This window comes from Artibeus jamaicensis, unplaced genomic scaffold (genome assembly GCF_021234435.1).
Source record: "Artibeus jamaicensis isolate MK-2021 breed Jamaican fruit bat unplaced genomic scaffold, CSHL_Jam_final contig_851, whole genome shotgun sequence".
Lineage (NCBI taxonomy): Eukaryota > Metazoa > Chordata > Mammalia > Chiroptera > Phyllostomidae > Artibeus > Artibeus jamaicensis.
The window spans coordinates 14,950,186-14,966,812 of record NW_026521986.1 but is presented as its reverse complement, the minus strand read 5'-3'; the positions used below and the strand labels follow the sequence as shown (position 1 = coordinate 14,966,812).

The 16,627-nt window shown below is 51.8% G+C and overlaps 1 protein-coding gene across 4 annotated transcripts in view; it reads right to left on the bottom strand.

Annotated features, from left to right (window-relative positions):
* The window catches only part of ESRRB (estrogen related receptor beta), a 172,645-nt gene extending 160,186 nt beyond the window's left edge, over positions 1-12,459 (bottom strand). The window contains exons 1-2 of one of the 4 annotated variants that reach the window (XM_053673351.1): positions 11,958-12,459; positions 2,982-3,172 (exon numbers count right to left, since the gene is read on the bottom strand). In XM_053673351.1, the coding sequence (XP_053529326.1) occupies positions 2,982-2,983 (2 nt within the window). In that variant the 5' untranslated portion in view covers positions 2,984-3,172; positions 11,958-12,459. Of the gene's footprint in view, positions 1-2,981; positions 3,173-6,944; positions 7,195-11,957 lie in introns of those variants that run through there. The other 3 variants (XM_053673353.1, XM_053673350.1, XM_053673352.1) reach the window with 3 other exon arrangements.
* Between the last annotated feature and the right edge of the window lie 4,168 nt (positions 12,460-16,627).

Below are 16,627 nucleotides of genomic sequence, written 5' to 3'. Positions count from 1 at the left end.
CCACTTCAGCATTATTATGGGGAACCTTCGCAGGGTGTGTTTAGCAAAACAGAGTCCTTGGGAAAGAGAACTGAGAATGCTACATGGGTGGCAGGCTCAACTCCTGCTTATCTTCTCCGTCATTTCCCGGATGTTATTTACCATACTAGGTTTTAAATAGTGACCTCCCCCTCCCCCTCCATTTTCCAACACGCTTATTCTGAACTTCCCCACCAATGAATGAGGACTTCCTACCTGAACGTGCCAAGTTTACCTTCCAATTTCTTACCCCCTCCTGATACCCATTCTCCCCTCCAAAATAATAAATGAATGGGGTCAAGACAACAATAGCCTGAAATAAAATACCAGTGACCATAAAGAGCCAAGGGAAGGAACGTGGACATTCACAAAGGTCAGAATTAAAACAAGACCCAATTGCCTCTACACTGTGGGTCCCCATTATTCAACTTTCACCAAGCTAGATTTGCTGCTAAACTATTTTGTCTTTAATCAAAAACAATCCAGACATACCTGTTTTGTTCAATGCTTTTAAATTATTGAAAATACTTCTGTGTTAGGATATTCTTTTCCAAAACACATCAAGACATAGTCCCTAGCACTATAGTACATGGCAGGCACCGCGTTGGTGAACAGAAACCCAGACATTATTAGACTTGTAAAAAGAATGAGGTGCATTTTAAAAGTTGTCTATAATACATGTTAGGCATCGATCATCACATTTTCTTATTCAAAATTCGGGGCTATCGTTCCTTCGTACATAACACAGCAAACCTCCTCCAGTACAGGGCTGTTAAAATACTATGCATTCTCCAGAAACTAAAATCCCAAATGTCCCACAGGAGGCCTGTGGTGTGTGAGGTGTGTGGGCCACCAGACAGTGCCTGGGGACAGCCATCTCTGGGAGCCACTGATACAGGGTGCAGACAGGGGGGCCCCCCAAAAAGATTTAGAAAAGTGTCCAGAATTCAAAGTGTATAGAAATATTGGAGAGACATATAAGATGTCCTCACCGCCCCCCCCCAGGGGGAAGGGAAAGAATGGAGCCAGGCCATTGAGAGCTATTTTGCATAGCAACAGTTTTGGAGCTAACCTCCGGAGGAATAGTTATTTAACATATCTATAACCTTTAACTGGTTTCATAGATATGTTAAATAGCAGTGGCCAAGTTTGGAGCCAGGCAGAAGGGAGTAGGGGGGCCAGAGAGAAGGTTGTGGCAGGGACTCAAGATGGAACTAGCAGGGTCTGAGGATGGAACTAGGAGGACTCAGGATGGGAACTAAGGGCTGCTCTCCGGAGTGAGAAGGGTTTGGACTCAGGATGTAACGAGGGGCTGCGCTCCTGAGTGAGAAAGCCTGAGAGAGAGAGCCACGCGGTTTCAGCAGAGTGAGGACCCCCTCTCGGTGAGGTGAAAGAGGGAGCCACGTGGTTTTGGCAGAGTGTGGAACCCCTCTTTCCCAGGTGAAAGGGAAGAACCACGCAGTTTGGCCAGAATGGAGATCCCTGCAGCCAGGTGAAGAAGACAGCCACATGCTTTTGGTGGAGTGCGGACTCCTGCAGCTTTGGTAGAAGAGGCCCACGCGGCTTTGGGGTGCCCCTTTGGCCGCGGGGCCTGAAAAGCAACAGAGACTTTGACTGGAACGGGGTACAAAGGACTCTTGCCAGTGGACTATGAGAGGGTACCACAGTACTTTGGATTAACTCGAGATCCTGCACGGTGACACAGCTGACGGTGCCAGCGGCCTGCAACACAGACGTGTGCTCTTTTCCTGATTTACGGTACCCGGAGTTGGGACAGAGGGAGAAGGGAGCGCTGTGTGGGTGTAGGTGTACAACCTAAAGGACTTTGATATTTTAGTGGTGGCATTAGGCCTGAATAGCATTAAATAAACATTTTGTTTCCTTTTCACAAATCTCTGGCTTTAAGAGATGTGTTTCCAATTGGCGGCGGACAGAAGGGCCCAGTAGATTTTAGTATTTTGGTTTTCGGGAGGGGCCCCTGTTGTATAGCAGTTTTGGGCATCCCTAGGTGGGCCGAATATTGTATTGCCCCTCCCTTGGACCTCCTCCTGTTGTTCGGTAACACCACCACTGTGCTCACAGGAGCCTGCACTCTGACCCTCTGAAACCAGCGAGGCTGTGACAAGAATCGCGATATTAAGTTTCTCCCTTCAGGAAGGATGCAGAGATGCATCAGCAATGCTCCGGCACCTGGCTTCGCCCTTTCAGAGCCTCTTCCTACCCCCAGCCCCTGCCCAGCCCCCTCCCAAGGCCCTCTCTCAGGGTGAAGAAAATACACCAGATGAGTGAGCCAACGGAAGCCTGTAAGGTAAGAAATCCTCAGTCTCATCTGGACTTGTCAAAGCAAACTCACTCCGTGGGAAGAAAAAAAGTCATTTTCCTCTGAGGCACTAGAGAAAAGCTGGCCGCGGGGACTGTCATGAACCCCCCCCCCCCGCCCGAACCTGGAAGCTCCCAGGCTGCGCCCGGATGTGCCGGCAGCCCTCCATCATCACCTGTCCTGCGTGCACCGAGTGTCCCTCTGTAACCTTCCCAGCTCACCCAGCGCCTGAGCTGCCAGCAAATAAAAGTTTTCACGCTGGGAGACATGCCCACCCCGCTGAGCGGCATGTAAACTTTCCCTTGCCCTTTTGATTTACTTACTTTTTCTCAGCGAAAACAAACAAAATAAAAGGGAACCCACTGATTCCAAATGAGTTCATGAAACTGTCCCACCAGCCATTCCCCGTCCCTCTGACCTTCCCACGACAGCCTGCAAAAGGCAACATTTCCCTCTTGGCCACCCAGAGATGCTTTACAGTGTCGGAACCCGGGATGAAAGAGCAGGCACGGGGAGATATTTTTATCCATTTTAAACAGAGAGAGAGAGAGCACGCAAAAGAGAGGAGGGGGGTGTGTAGGAAAAAGGACAGGAAGGTACAGGGCGGATTCTGGGCAGAGAAGGGGAAAGCCGTGGTACTCACATGCTCGGGGCCGGGTGAGGATTGGGCTGGGTGCACCGTCCGCCCCTCAGGTGTCTCCAGTTGCTGATGACTTGCTGCTCAGCTCCTCCGGCACCAGCTGACAGTCCCCTGTCTGTGTCTCTTTGTGACTAAGGACACAGTACTCCCAACCTATAAATAGATCCCGACTCCGTGATTGATATAACAGGCAGCTGACAAAAAAAAAAAAAAAAGAAAGAAAAAAATTCCCACAACCATAACCAGGTCTTAAACAAAACAGCGAAAAGCTCTAGACTCTCAACTCCACCGAGCTCCATGCAGATGACAAAGCCACTGATGGGCGCTGGGAAGGGTCAGCAAAACACACCATCAAAGGGAGGAGGACCTTGGGAGGGGACGACACCAGGGAGGGAAAGAGTGGAGGACAGTTACTTCTCTAGTGGGGGACCAGTCCCTTGGGGCCACCGGAGAGCTGAGGACTGCAGGTGGGCAGAGCAGGCAAGGGGAGGAGGCGAGGCGGGAGGTCCCGACCCTGCCAAGGAGTGGCCCCCAGATCCTGAGCCCATGGCTGTCGGACTGGAGTCAAAGCCCTGACTTGGGAGCTTTCGTCAGCACAAGTGCTTTCCACGAAAGTTTCCATTCCTCCTGCCAGGTCAGGAGCAGGGGAGGGAGCAGGCAGAGCCCTCCCAGCGTGGGGGCCAGACAGGCTTCTCGGGGGACCTGCAGAAGGCTCCTGGAGGGCTAGGGGTTGGGGTGGACTCAGAAGTCACCTGTGCCTGTGAAGCAGGGTCCAGTGGGCCCCATTGCAACATGTGGAGGGTCTCCAACAGGCTAGGGGATGACATTCGTGACAGAAGAACTGCCCAAGATTGAAGATCTTTGGGGCATTGGTATCTCTGCTTTTTCCAGAACAATTTCCTAAGAGACTAAAGTGCCGGGAAAAGTGTCTTCTTGGGGAAAGGAGCCCAGGTCTTTGGGATGCTGAAGAGTCTCTAAGAAACACTGCCTGCTCCAGTATCTGCAAAGGTGGGGCAGCTTCCCTGGGTGGGCCGGCCCAACTCTGAACACTGAGCCCTGGTGCAAAGTTTCCAGAAGATGGAAGAGTTGTGGAGAAACAGCGGAAGTGTGGGCTGGCCCACAACTAACCAGGCGAGTTCCTGATCACCCTGGGCCTCCCGTCCTGTCACCCAGAGACCCATTTGCTTGGATCGCACAAGGGCCACCTGCCGTGATGATCTGGGTACATGTGCACACAGATTTAGGTGGGATTTCCGGTGATGTTCCGCCTTCTGGAGGGGCCATGGGACCAGCCCCCAAAGCTGAGTTTCTTCTTCATGTCAGATCTAATTCTTCACTCTCCAGGTGAATAGAAACTAGGAGAATGGGCGGCACCCAGGCCATGGAAGTCAATGTACTTTTAGTACACTAACTTCATTTTGTAAGTTAGTATGTAGACCGGTGAACATTTCCACAAAGAGTAGAGGCTGGACTACAGCCTCCAGGACAGGAAAGACCCTGGATTTGTCCTATTCACCATCGCATCCCCAGTGCCACCGTGACACTTGACACATGGTAAGGCTTCCCTGAATGTGGAGTGAATGAGTAATGCCTAAGGTGTGCACCCTGTGAGTCGTTCCTTTCTAGAGTCATAGTCTCTCTAGAAATGTGTGTATCCTGAGGGTGGCCCACAGAAAGGCAGAGAATCGGGAGTGGGGCTTCAGGCGGATTTCAGCTGACCCATCACTTACCCACAGTTTCATCTGAGAGCCACTGTGGCCACGGAGCCCTGCCCCCTACTCGGCCTGAGCGCACACAGGGTGTTCGGTGAGCTTAGTTGCTAGGAAGGTGGACAGCCCTGCGAGAGGGCTCTGGATTTCCCATGCTGGTAACCGAGTCCGTAACCCTTCTGCACAGGTTCACTGTTCACCACTAGGCTCCTTCTCAGGGGAAAATTTTCTGATGCAAACCAAGGACTTCTGTTCATTATTTGCTTTCTTATAAAATTCTCCAGCTGTGTCCACTGGGATTCTCCCTGATCCCTCCCTGGTTTCTGCCAGAAAGCAGACACCTCCGTGGCTGCAGCCCTTCCTAGGGCCACTCCAGCCTCTGCCAGCACCGTGTCTTATCTGCAGGAAGACCGCTGGGTGAATGGGTGGAACCGCACCTCTCCCCCTGGAAGGCACCCTCCTTAGAAAGCCCTGTGGGACCATGATTTAGCCTTTTTACCTCCAGCGGACCTCGAAATCACTCACATTTTCCGTCTCAACTCTCCCAGCTGAACCAAGCCTTGGGGTCTACAGCCCTTCGCATTTAGGAGGCTCTTCACAGCTTCACTTTCTCACCTTGAAGCCCTCCAGCAGGGGCACCGACAGACACCCACTCTTACAGTTACAGCACTGATGTCGGATTAGGACTCCCTGGGTGGGAATCTCGCCTCTTCCACCTGGTGCCGGGGAAACGGCCGCGAGCCCTTAACCTCTCTGTGCTTCAGTTTCCCCCTCTGCAACCTGGGGCTTCTAATCAGCATCCACCTCCGAAGACTCATGATGACAAAACGAGTCAACGCGAGGAGACGCTTAGAAGAGCACCTGGCACCCGAGACGAGCCCCCTAGGTGCTCCAGGGGGTATGGCCAGCCCGCAGGCACGCAACCTGCGCCCATTCTGGAGGTGGCCCCTGCCTATCTTAGCCATCTTACTTGGGCTTGTTTTGGTTCCTACCCAAAAGCTACAGGTAGTCCTGGCAGGGCAAGCCTTTGACTCTTAGAAGTGCTCTGGCCTGCAGAGCTTGGCCAGAGGTCAAAGGTCAGGAAGAGAACACTGAGTGGAGACTTTGGGGGATTTAGTATGTGGGGATTTAGGGGCAGGTGGGGAAGGACAGGAAGGCCTAGGGGACCCTGGATCTCTCCCCCGGCCACCCAAACAGTCAGGTTCACAACATGCTCACCCCTCCCTCCACGCCCCCCAGAGACGCTCTGCCTGCCCTGAGTATTCTGACTGTTCCGGAAGATGTGAGTGCGCACCTTGAGCCTACCCTTCAGCAGCTTCCTAGAACAGGGCTTTTAAAAAAGTGGGGAAGGTGTCGCTGCGAGCACAGTTATTTAACCCAGTATTCCCTGGATTATGAGCTCTGCCTCCTCCTTCAAAGGTGATTCCAACTCTGGGACTTCTCGAGTTTTCTGTACTTTTTTTTTTTAGCATGCAATACAAACTGTTTCTTTTTATTGTAAAATACACATACCAACAAATTCACCATTTTAACCATTTTACAGTGTATGATTCAGCAGCATTTAAACACTCCCAATGTTGTACAACCATCCCCACGATTCGGTTCCAGAACATTCCCGCCACCCCCAGAGGAGAAACTGCACCCATTAAGCAGCTACTTCCTGTTTCTCCTGCTCCCCGGCCCTGGCGATCAGAATCTGCTTTCTGTCTCCGTGGACTTGCCTGGTCTGGACACTTCACAGGGGTGGAATCGGCCCTCTCAACCCATGTGTCTGTCGTACAGAAACAAGGAGCCTGACCATTCCGCAGCCCTGGTCTTAGGTGGTTCACTGGCCCTCCGTTTGGCCCGCCCCTGGACTTGCCCGGCGCCCCTGGACTTGCCCGGTGCCCCTGGACTTGCCCGGTGCCCCTGGACTTGCCCGGTGCCCCTGGCCTAAAGATCTGATGATTATTTATGGGCACCCACCCACTGTGTGGTTTCACCTGGGCTTCCTTGTGACACCCTACTGCCCACGCAAGGGGAAAACCGTTTAGTTCCCCAAACAACTACCACCCATGGGGGCTTACAACGACATGTATTGCCTCACGGTTCTGGAAGCCAGACGTCCAAGACCAAGGGGTGGGCAGGATCGGCTCCTTCCCAGGGCATGAGGGTGGATCATTTCCAGGTCTCCCTCCTCACTTCTGCTGATTTGCTAGGCAACTCTGGGGTCTCTGGGCTCAGAGAAGCACCCCCCCATCTCTGCCATCACACTCACCTGGCGTTTCCTGTGCGCGTGCTGGCCTGTGTCCAAAATCCCCTGGATTCAGACCCACCCTTGTGACCTCTTCTTAGGTCGATCATTTTCAAAGACCCTATTTTCAAATAAGGTCATATCCTTAGGTCCTAGGGGTTAGGGCATCAGTGTCATTTTCAGGGGACACCATTCACCCCATAACATCCCCTTTTTACAGAGGAAGCAACTGAAAATCCAGGAGGTTTTGCACTCAGTATGAAACACAGCTGAGTGTGTGTCACCAGGAAAAAGACACGGACGCAGGGACGGGAGACCTTGACAGCCCCTCTTCATGCCATTGGACGCTGGCTCCTGCCCTGGCTCAGTGCCACGGGCCTCCATTTGGCTTGCTCCAGCGCCATTAGTCCCGGCACATCAAGGTGACTTTATACTGTTTACAAGGGCCACTGAAGGTACAGTCATCCTGCCCCCACCAGCTTATCAACTCATTTACCTTTCTGAGCTCCCTAACCGACTGCAACTGGGAGGGGTGGGCAGGGACTCGGGGCCTAGGAAGGGCCTGCGTTCCTTTTATCTGGAAAGAAAAATCTATCTGCTTGGGAATAGACCTAAATACAACACACCGGTGCAGCTAGGCCATTAATCATCCTCCACCAGGACATGGGAGACCAGGGCGCAGCCATTGTGGGTGCTGGCTTCACACACAGGGGCCAGGTGGAGGAGCCAGGGACACTGCCCGCTCTTGCTTCTGGTGGGCATTCCACAGGGATGGGGGAGCAGTAACACAGTGCCAGGCCAACGACACGTTAGTGGGAGGAGGGGATGGGAGGGGCAGCCTGACCCCATCCTAGGGGGTCAGGCCTGGAAGGAGGTGCTCCCACTGAAGCAAATACCCCCCTCCCACTGCTACCAGCACTGGATGCAAAACACCTCTTAACCAGGAACACAGTTTGCCAGGCAACTGCCAGGCCCAGCAGTTCTACGCACGCCCACAACGCCCTCTGGGGATGCTGTACTCTTCTTAGAGGAAGGGGAGGTGTCAGAATAGGGGAATAACGGGGACCTACGGCAGAGCCAAGTCCACACATCAAAGACCCCCAGGTCCCCGGCCCGAGGTTTTCCCCATTCTTTACCCCAAGAGACTGACCCTGGCCTGCTGCCAACCAGCCTGCACAGCACCCCACGAACAAGCCGTCCTTGCTGGGTGCATTCCTGGCTCTGCTGCCTTCCCAGTCTCTCTCACTTAATTTCTACTCATTCTTCGCCATCCAGCTCACTTGTGATTCTCTACCTGTCATCACAGGTAGCACCCGTGCCCACCAGGGTCCTGACTGCGCGTCTCCCCTGCCGCCAGTGACACGTCTGACTGTTGTTGATGCCGCCTCCCACTTTGCCTTGAGTCATGTGCTGCCTTCTCAGGCGCATGCGCCTCACGGCACAACAAACCAGTAGAACGGGAATAAGTCACTGTGCGCTGAGCACCTACTGTGTGCCAGGGTCTGTGTGAAACACCTGCACCACACTGCCTTCTGTAGTCCTCACGACGACCCCAGTGGACAGGGGCGATTCCCCCATTTACCATCATCATCGTCATCATCCGGGAAACACGGTCAGAGGGGTGGTAACGGTGGTCTGCCCGAGTCGCACAGTGGGTACGCGGCAGAGTCGGGGTTCGCATCCACGTCTGCCTCGCTGGGAAGCTGGTGCTCCTGGCCACTGTTTGACTCTCTCTGCTACCGCCCCTCCCCACGTGGCTCTGCCCACACCACGGGGTGATGTCCAAGTCTTTGCCTGGCTCTAACCTGTCACCGGCTCCAGCCTGCAGTCCTGGTCTCGTGTCCCACCACGTCCTGCGACGTGGAGCTGTTCCCTCTGCAACACTGCATCCCTCTGCCGGAACACACCTCTGCCGGAACACACCGTTCGGCCTTCAAAACCCTGCTCCAGTGTTGCCTCCTCTGGGCATCTTCCCTATGTCGGCCACGCCTGCCCCTGCGCCCCCGGAGGGTCTGCACACAGCAGTGTCCACACGCCTTCTCGTGTTGGTCTCCAGCCCTGGCACGTAGCTCCCAGAAGGCGAGGACTTGCTTTTTTCATGTTTATCTCATTCTCCATCCCACTGCCACTCAATGCCTGTTGTAAGTCCTGGCATTATAGTAACCCATGTTTATTGAATGAACAAACAAAAGCGAATGAATTAGGAAATACAGGGTAAGACAGTGAAGAGTGGGGTAGGCGATCAGGAGGAAACGAGTGAGAAATGAAGGGCCCCAGGGGCTGCTGGGTGAGAAGGTTGAACACAACCCACCTGCAGAGGGTGCCACTCACGTGCAGCTCCTAGATCCTGCAGGTTGCACCCTGGCAGCAGCCCCCAAAAAGGACACACTTAGGAAGGCAGAGACCCTCTTCCTGGGGAAAAAAGAACCGGCCAGTTGATACGAGTTGAAAGGGACTTTGGGAAAAGAGGACACGGATGACAGTTATGGAGGAGGAGCCGAGTCTGGCAGACGTGTGACCAGTTGCCTAACCTACTGTCCTCCCTGGCTGGCTGGGCCCTCACGAACTCTAACAGGGAAAATGCCACTTGTTTTCCCAGACCCCATTACAGGTAGAGGTTGTCATGTGCCCGTCAGATGAGACTTAAAAGGGAATCTGTTGGGGGAGAAGGGCATTTAGGCAGTATTTTCCTCCATGGTCAAAAGAGAAAGTGAGGGACGGGGAAGGAGCTGCAGAACTCATCTTGCAGCCATGAAGCTTGGAGAAGCTAAGCCAGTAACTGTGCGGAGGATGGCGGGCACGAGGAAAAGGCTGAGGCTTGGTGGCATCAGTGACCCAGCACACAGACCAACCCTGGGGCATGTGCCCTTGTGATAGGAGACGAGGCACGTTTTCATTGCTCAGATCACTATTACTTATTTTTTCTGTTACTTATATCCCGAAGCATTCTAACTGATGCACTGGGCAGGGTGGGGGTGAGGGGCCACGCTACAAAAGGCAACTGAGTTTGGGGAGCCAGAATCCAATTAATGTGACCTGGATGTAAATGAGTAGAAAAGGCCCGAGACCTCGCAGGCTAAGAATCCCTAAATGCAAACATTAGCACAATAATGCCAGTGGTGTGCATTTGATTTCCTATTTGGGGAGATTCCGTTTCTCTCTGACTTCAAGTGTGATAAGTTGGAACCGTCTCCCCTTAGTTTCAACCCACTGCCCCCCACCAAATGATTAGTCTTTGGGCCAGAAATAACACCCTGCACATTCCGGTAGCACTTTACAAAATGATTTTCCATTAGTTAAATCACAGCAGCCCCCACGCAGGTGGGACCAGGTACAGAAATGGCCAAGGCACAGGAGGCAGCACTGAGATCACTGTCTGGCTCTGGACCAGTCAGGCCGCAGGAAAAAGTTCCCAGAAGGGCTCCTTTTGCCCCTGAGCGCCTGTCTGTGCCAGGCACAGTGCTGAGTACATCACCTGGGTTAACCCGTGCACTCCTCCCAGCAACCCTCGGAAGTGGAGATGCCTTCTCATCCTCACTTTACGGGTGAGGAAACTGAGGCACGGGAAACCCTGCAGTGATCCCACCTGGAAAGGGGCAGAGCTGAGATGCAAACTGTCAGCCCAGACCTACACTCCCCCCTACAAGCCTTCCTGGAAAGACGAGAAAGTGATTCCGTGCTTATGAATTGTGTGCCTCTGGGAGGAAGTCTGGGGCCCTGGCAGGAGCTAAGCAGCCCTCCGGCTCCACTAGCCCTTTCGCGAGGGCTCTGCCGTCCCATCCTTCTGGTGGCTGACTCCAAGAGCCGACTTTTTCTAACCAGACCTCCCTCCCAGGGCTGACGCCCATGGTTGTGGGGGTGGGGAAGGGTCCTATCGCCTCCATGAAGACTGCGTGAGGCTTACTTCATAAATAACCTGGAACTCCACAATCTGTCCCCATAGATTGCTTGGTATTTGCCTTCAGTAGGTTCAGAAGTAATTAAATGACCATGCAGCCAGCCTGCAAACCTCAGGAAAAGCCCTGCGCTAAAGTAAAGCCTTACTAATTACCAATTCAGACAAACTAGGGGAGGGATGAGGGAAAACCAAAAAGAACTGTGGCTTTCCTTTTAAAAGAAACACATTTTTCACATTTCCAGTACTTATAGTAAATCACAGCAAACATTAATAGCAGCCAAATGGAGTTCTTGCTGAGTTTGTGTGAATGAATAAATAAAACTAATTTTAATTAGCATATTCCTGTATACAGATATCTTCTGTTAATGCTCTTTTGAGAACTTGCTGTTTGAAGGTTAAACACGCACTCGTTCGTCCGGCAGGCGCACAGGAGAACCAGTGCCAAGAGCCCATGGAGGGCTACTGCATACTCTGTGCTCGCGGCCGAAGGTGAAGAGGCGGACAGGTTCAGGGGGTGCCGTGGAAGCGTCTACACATGCAAGCAAACACACTGTGACACACTAGGCTACGATTTATCAGAAATATGTAAGCAACGTACTGAGCGACCACAAGCCATGGAACGACCGATTCCCTATGAGGAGGTAAAAGAAGGCTTCCCTGGGAAGGGGGATGTTTGAGCTGGGTTTGAAGGATGAGTAAGAGTCTGCCAAGAAAGAAAAGGCAAGGGTGGACCAGGGGCCTGGCGATGATGCTCCAATGGGCAACTCATCATTCAGGCGTCACAAATGGTGAATTGTTGGAGTAGAAGTTTTCAAATAGATGATTTTAGTGCAGAAAACACTTTAAATATAGGAATACTTTTAATACAGAAAAGTGTACCTGCTGTAAAAAAAAAAGTACAAAAGGTAATAAATGCCCAAATACTTGCCACTAAAAGGAACAGATGTTAACCTTATGTCATTAGCTACAGGGTTGTTGTTTTTTTTAAGAAACAAAATTTACATCAAGACATTGACCCTGTCCACCAGGGGTCCTGTCGCCTCCTCCCACGGCCCCGCCTCTCACCACCCTCTCCGAGCAGACCCCTCACCTTTCTCCGTCCCGGGCCTCTGCTTGGTTCCCTCACAGTCTGAGCTCACCTTGTGGATTCGCTGACTGGGCTCCCACGTCAGGTCATCTCCATAAGAGAGGGAACAGGAATGTCTTACCACGGGACCCTCGGTGCCTGACTTATATGAGGTGCTCAACAAATATTTGTGGAAGAAAGATAGGAAAGGAGGGAGGGGAGAGAGAGAGAAGGTAGCAGAGAGGGAGGGCTTACGGACTGGTGCAGCTTTTCAGAGACAGAAAGTCTTCCTATGAAGGGACCTTAGCAGGAGAAGGGACAGCAACTGGGTTTAATTCCACAGATACTTCTGGAACACCTCCAATGCGCAAGGCCCCGGAGCAGGTACAGGACAGGCCCTGCCCCGAGGACCTGCCCTCCAGGAATACCCCGTGTTCCTGGGAGCTGGCCTCAGGGTGGGGATGGTTTGGGGCCTGTCCGGTGAATTTCAGAAATCTGGCCAGGGTCAGGCCCCTAGGGCTGGAGACAAAGGTACGGAGGCCTTTGTCAGTTGTCCTGGAGCAGAGGTGGCTGAGCCTGTGGTGGGTCTGCAGTGGGACTAGGCTGCACATTGTAAGCAAGGAGACCGAGCAAGGTGAAAGTGTTACGGGCAAATAAAAAAAAACCAACATTCAGGAAAGGTGACAAGTTACACATTAAACCATGGAATGGGAGAGGGCCAGACCTCCCCCAGAGCATATCCCTAAAGACTTCACTTCCTGCTCACACAGAAGAAAGTCCCTCCCTTTCAGACATCATTAGCATTTCCCTTCCACATACTGCTGGGCGTGAGGCTCTGGGCTGGGGGTAGGAGGACTCTGTAGCAAGTGGCTTAGGAAGAGGAGCCTACGCTGGCCTGTTATCCTAACTAACTGCCCTTTCCCGCCCAGCCCACTGATACCATTCATTGAATAGTTGTTCACTGAGCACCAGCCTGGGGCCAGGTGCTGGGCTGAGGACCAGGCTATGGAGATGAACAAGCCTTCTTAAGAAGGTGAACATGAAAGGACAAAGTATAATACAATAGACTAAATCCTAAGGCAGAAGTAGAACCTAGTGCTCCGAGGACTTCAGTCAAGGTGTTGAAAAGAGTTTATGAAGAAGTGAGATATTTGAGCTGGGTTTTGCAGCCTGAAGAGGAGCTTGCCAGGAACAAAAAGCACAGAAAGCCCTGGTGTGCCTGGAGGAAAAAAGGGGAGGGGGCAGGAACTGGCCCCTGTGCCGAAAACGCTCAGTCTTACCTGGCGGGCTCCTCCTTGTCATTCAGATCTCAGCTTCGTGGTCACGTCCTCAGAGAGGCCTTCCCTGGCCACCCCCTGGTCAGAGTGTCTGTAATTTACCTTAAAAGACCCTGGCGTGTAAGTGTGATATGTGGTGTGTGTGACTTAGGTTAGGCTGTAATCCTGGGGTTGCTAGCGTTTCCATCAGAAACTCACAGCGCAGGGCGAGGGTAGGTGATAATCAGGAGACACATAGTCAGAGCATCTGGTATTTGTGTCTAGATGAATTACGCTGCTTGGCTAAGCAGCGTGAGTGAGTGTCAGCAAGGCATTTTTACTGGCAAATCAGGAATGGGCTCTCCTAGGAAGTTTGAAGATCGCTGTGAGAGGGCGCCGTGGGTGCCCCGGCCGTGCCCATCTGGTTTCACTCACATCTGGGTGGCCGGTGTCCTGACAAGCTCCCACCTCAAGCACCTGTATCTTTTCTCTTTTCTGCCTGTTTTCTCCACCACCACTGGAGCTTGCTCTGCTAAAAGCAGGTCCATCCAGGAGAGTTATTGCCCCATGGGCCAATTCTCAACCAATAGGAGAGACCCCTATCTCCCAGTCCTTTGGTGGGAAGTTTCTGGTGTTTGCTCCGCGTGGCGTCTCAAGGGTCCTCGGATGGGTTAAGGACCAACTGTTCAATGCCAAGCCTCTCTCCTTTGCATGCTCTTTGCTGCCTTCTCTCCAACTTCTACTTTAGTTCCCTAGTCCCTCACTGGTACTTCCTGAAATCACCTCTCCCAGGAAAATAGCTGTACCCAAGGTCTAGCTGAAATGTTTTGGAAGCATTCTTCCTCCCTCGTATGACAAAATATACGAGTCCAGTGGAATCTGCAGGTTCTACCCACTGGGTGATGCTGTCAGCCAAATCCCAAGTGCTTCCATCATCAGCCAGCTGTGAATTCTGGGAGAATCTGGTTGCTGGTGGGCTATCGGGGTAATAAGAATTCTGCCTCTGGAATCTTGGTGTTTTGGGAGTGCTTGGAAGGACAGAGAGCTAGGGTTTCCTTGAGCCTACAGAATGAGTACACGAACTGGTTTGGTGCTTGCCTTCTGGTAGAAGTTCAGTCCCTGAAAGTCTTTATGATAGTGTAATTCAGTCTCCAATTGCTTCTCCTATAACGTGGTTGTAAAATTGTGGGTGTCACTAACACTCATCCTCTTCAAACTTCTTTAACCACTCCCATTATGACCAAAAAGAATCTAAAAGATGTCATTGACCCAATTGGCTAGTTCAGTTTACAATACCACCTACAGTAGCCACCTATGTGCATTCACATAATCTTACTTTAATCCTCCAAATGATACTTACTGTGTTTTTTAAATATTATTCTTTTCATTTATCTGTTGTTTGTTTCCCGTGTCCATATTTCCTGCAACCCCGGCCCTGACAAAAGGCAAATGCAGGGTCTTGTTTGTCTGTCTGTCTCCCCAGCGCTTACCACAGTGCCTGGTTCCGTAGATGCTCAACAAATGTTCTGTTAAATGTGGTAGAGTGACAGCAGGTACAGGGCGGCCAAACAATGGAGAACCTTGTATTTCAAAAACAGGGAGTTTGCACGTTCACCTCCACGCCTGTGATTCTTAGGCTGTGGGGAACGTGTACCTCTGAGAATGAGCTACTACTGCCTTCTCCCCCAAAAAAGTACACATAATGTTACATCCAAAATTATACCTGTGATTTGAGGGAGCGTATAGAATCCCAGGTTCAAAATCCCTGCTTCTAGCCATGTGCAAGCTAGAAAGGCTTTAGAACAGACACGTGACAAACCCGGCTTTGTTTTTTATGAAGCTGACTCAAGTGGTTGTATAACAGTGGAGGAGATGGGAGTGGGAGGCAGGCAGACCAGAAAAGGTCTTGAGATAGGACCAGAGACAGAGGATGCAGGTGGAGATTTAGGCAGCACTAAGGAAGGGAGAGAAATGAGGATTTGGGGACAACATTTCTGAAACAGAATTTGTAAGACTGATAATTGACTACTTAATGGAGGTGAGCAGCGGGGAGAGGTAAGGTAGTTGTGAGAGTCTGGCCTGGGGCCCTGGGGGATGATGAGAACCTGAAACAAGGCAGAGACATGTGTGTCCCTGCACTGAGGGGGAGAGACAGCCTGAACTTCAGGCTGAGTCACACCTGTAGACTTTGGCCTCCCCTTGGGCTACCCTGCAGCTCCTGGGAAATAGCCTGAACCAAAGGCCAGGGGGCTGGGGGAAGAAACCCGCTTCCTCTATTCCCGAAGGAGCCCCCTTCCCTTGTATCAGCTTCCCCCTCTTGCTGAATCTTCGTTGGAGGAGCCCGCCCTTCAGTATTGAAATGCAAGTTAAGAGGTGACTAGGTCAGCACCTTAGCTCCTCTGGGATGTCTGTGGCCTGAAGCAGTCTGGCTTGCTCCACATGGCTATTGTTGAACTATGTGGGCCCCTCACAGAGGCGACCCCCTCGTGTGCAAGGACCCCAGTCCCTCTCACCCATTCAAGGACACGGCTCCAGCAATTCTCCCCTTTCTCTTGCATCTCCCATTTTTGTCCCCTTACTGGACTGTTCATCCATCATGGCAAATAGGCTACTGTTTATCCAGTTTGAAAAAAACTGACTTCTCTTCCCAACGCGCAGCTTCTGCCCTTCTTCGTCAAGGAACTTTATCGCAAAGTTCCTGGAAAGAGTCGTCCACACTTTCTGTCTGTAATTTATCTTCTGTCAGTCTCTCTTGAATCTATACATAAAAGGCTTTCTTTCCTACCCAACCCCAAAGACCCTTCTCAGAGTAACCGACTGCCTCCACATCATTAAATCTGGTGGTCAGCTGCCCGTCATCACCTAATTGGACCTCTCTGTGACACACGTGACATAGCGGGTCACTCCCTCCTGGACGTCACACTCTTCGCCTTTTCCCGCTGTGTCTCCGGATATTCCTTCCTCACCTACTTTGCTGCTTTTTTCTCGTCTCTTGGTCCTCTGACTGTCGGGGGAGCCTGGGGATCAGTCCTGGGCCCCACCTCTTCTCCACCCACTTCTCTCTTCCTGCTGGCCTCAGGTCTCCTAACTTTCAGTCTAATGCTAGCTGTTCACAGTGCCTCCTGCATTCACCTTCCAGCCGAGCCCCTCTGCCTTGAATTTCACATTTTTATGTCCAAACATCTCTCTCCACTGGAATGTCTAGTAGGCATTGCCAATTAGCATGTCAAAAGGTAAATTTCTACAATCCCCCTTCCTGCCTCTACAAACCTGTTCTTCTCCTCATCGTAAATGGTTTTTCTGTTCTTCCAATTGCTGAGGCCAAATTCCTAGGAGTATCTTACCCTCCTCTTTCTCAACCCATACCGGATCCTTTGGATTTCACCTTAGCACTTTCTCTTTCACACCCCAATCCGAGACCTTTCCCCTCTAGATTACTTCTTTCTAACAAGTCTTCTTGCTTCCTCCAGTGCCCTTCTTCTACTAA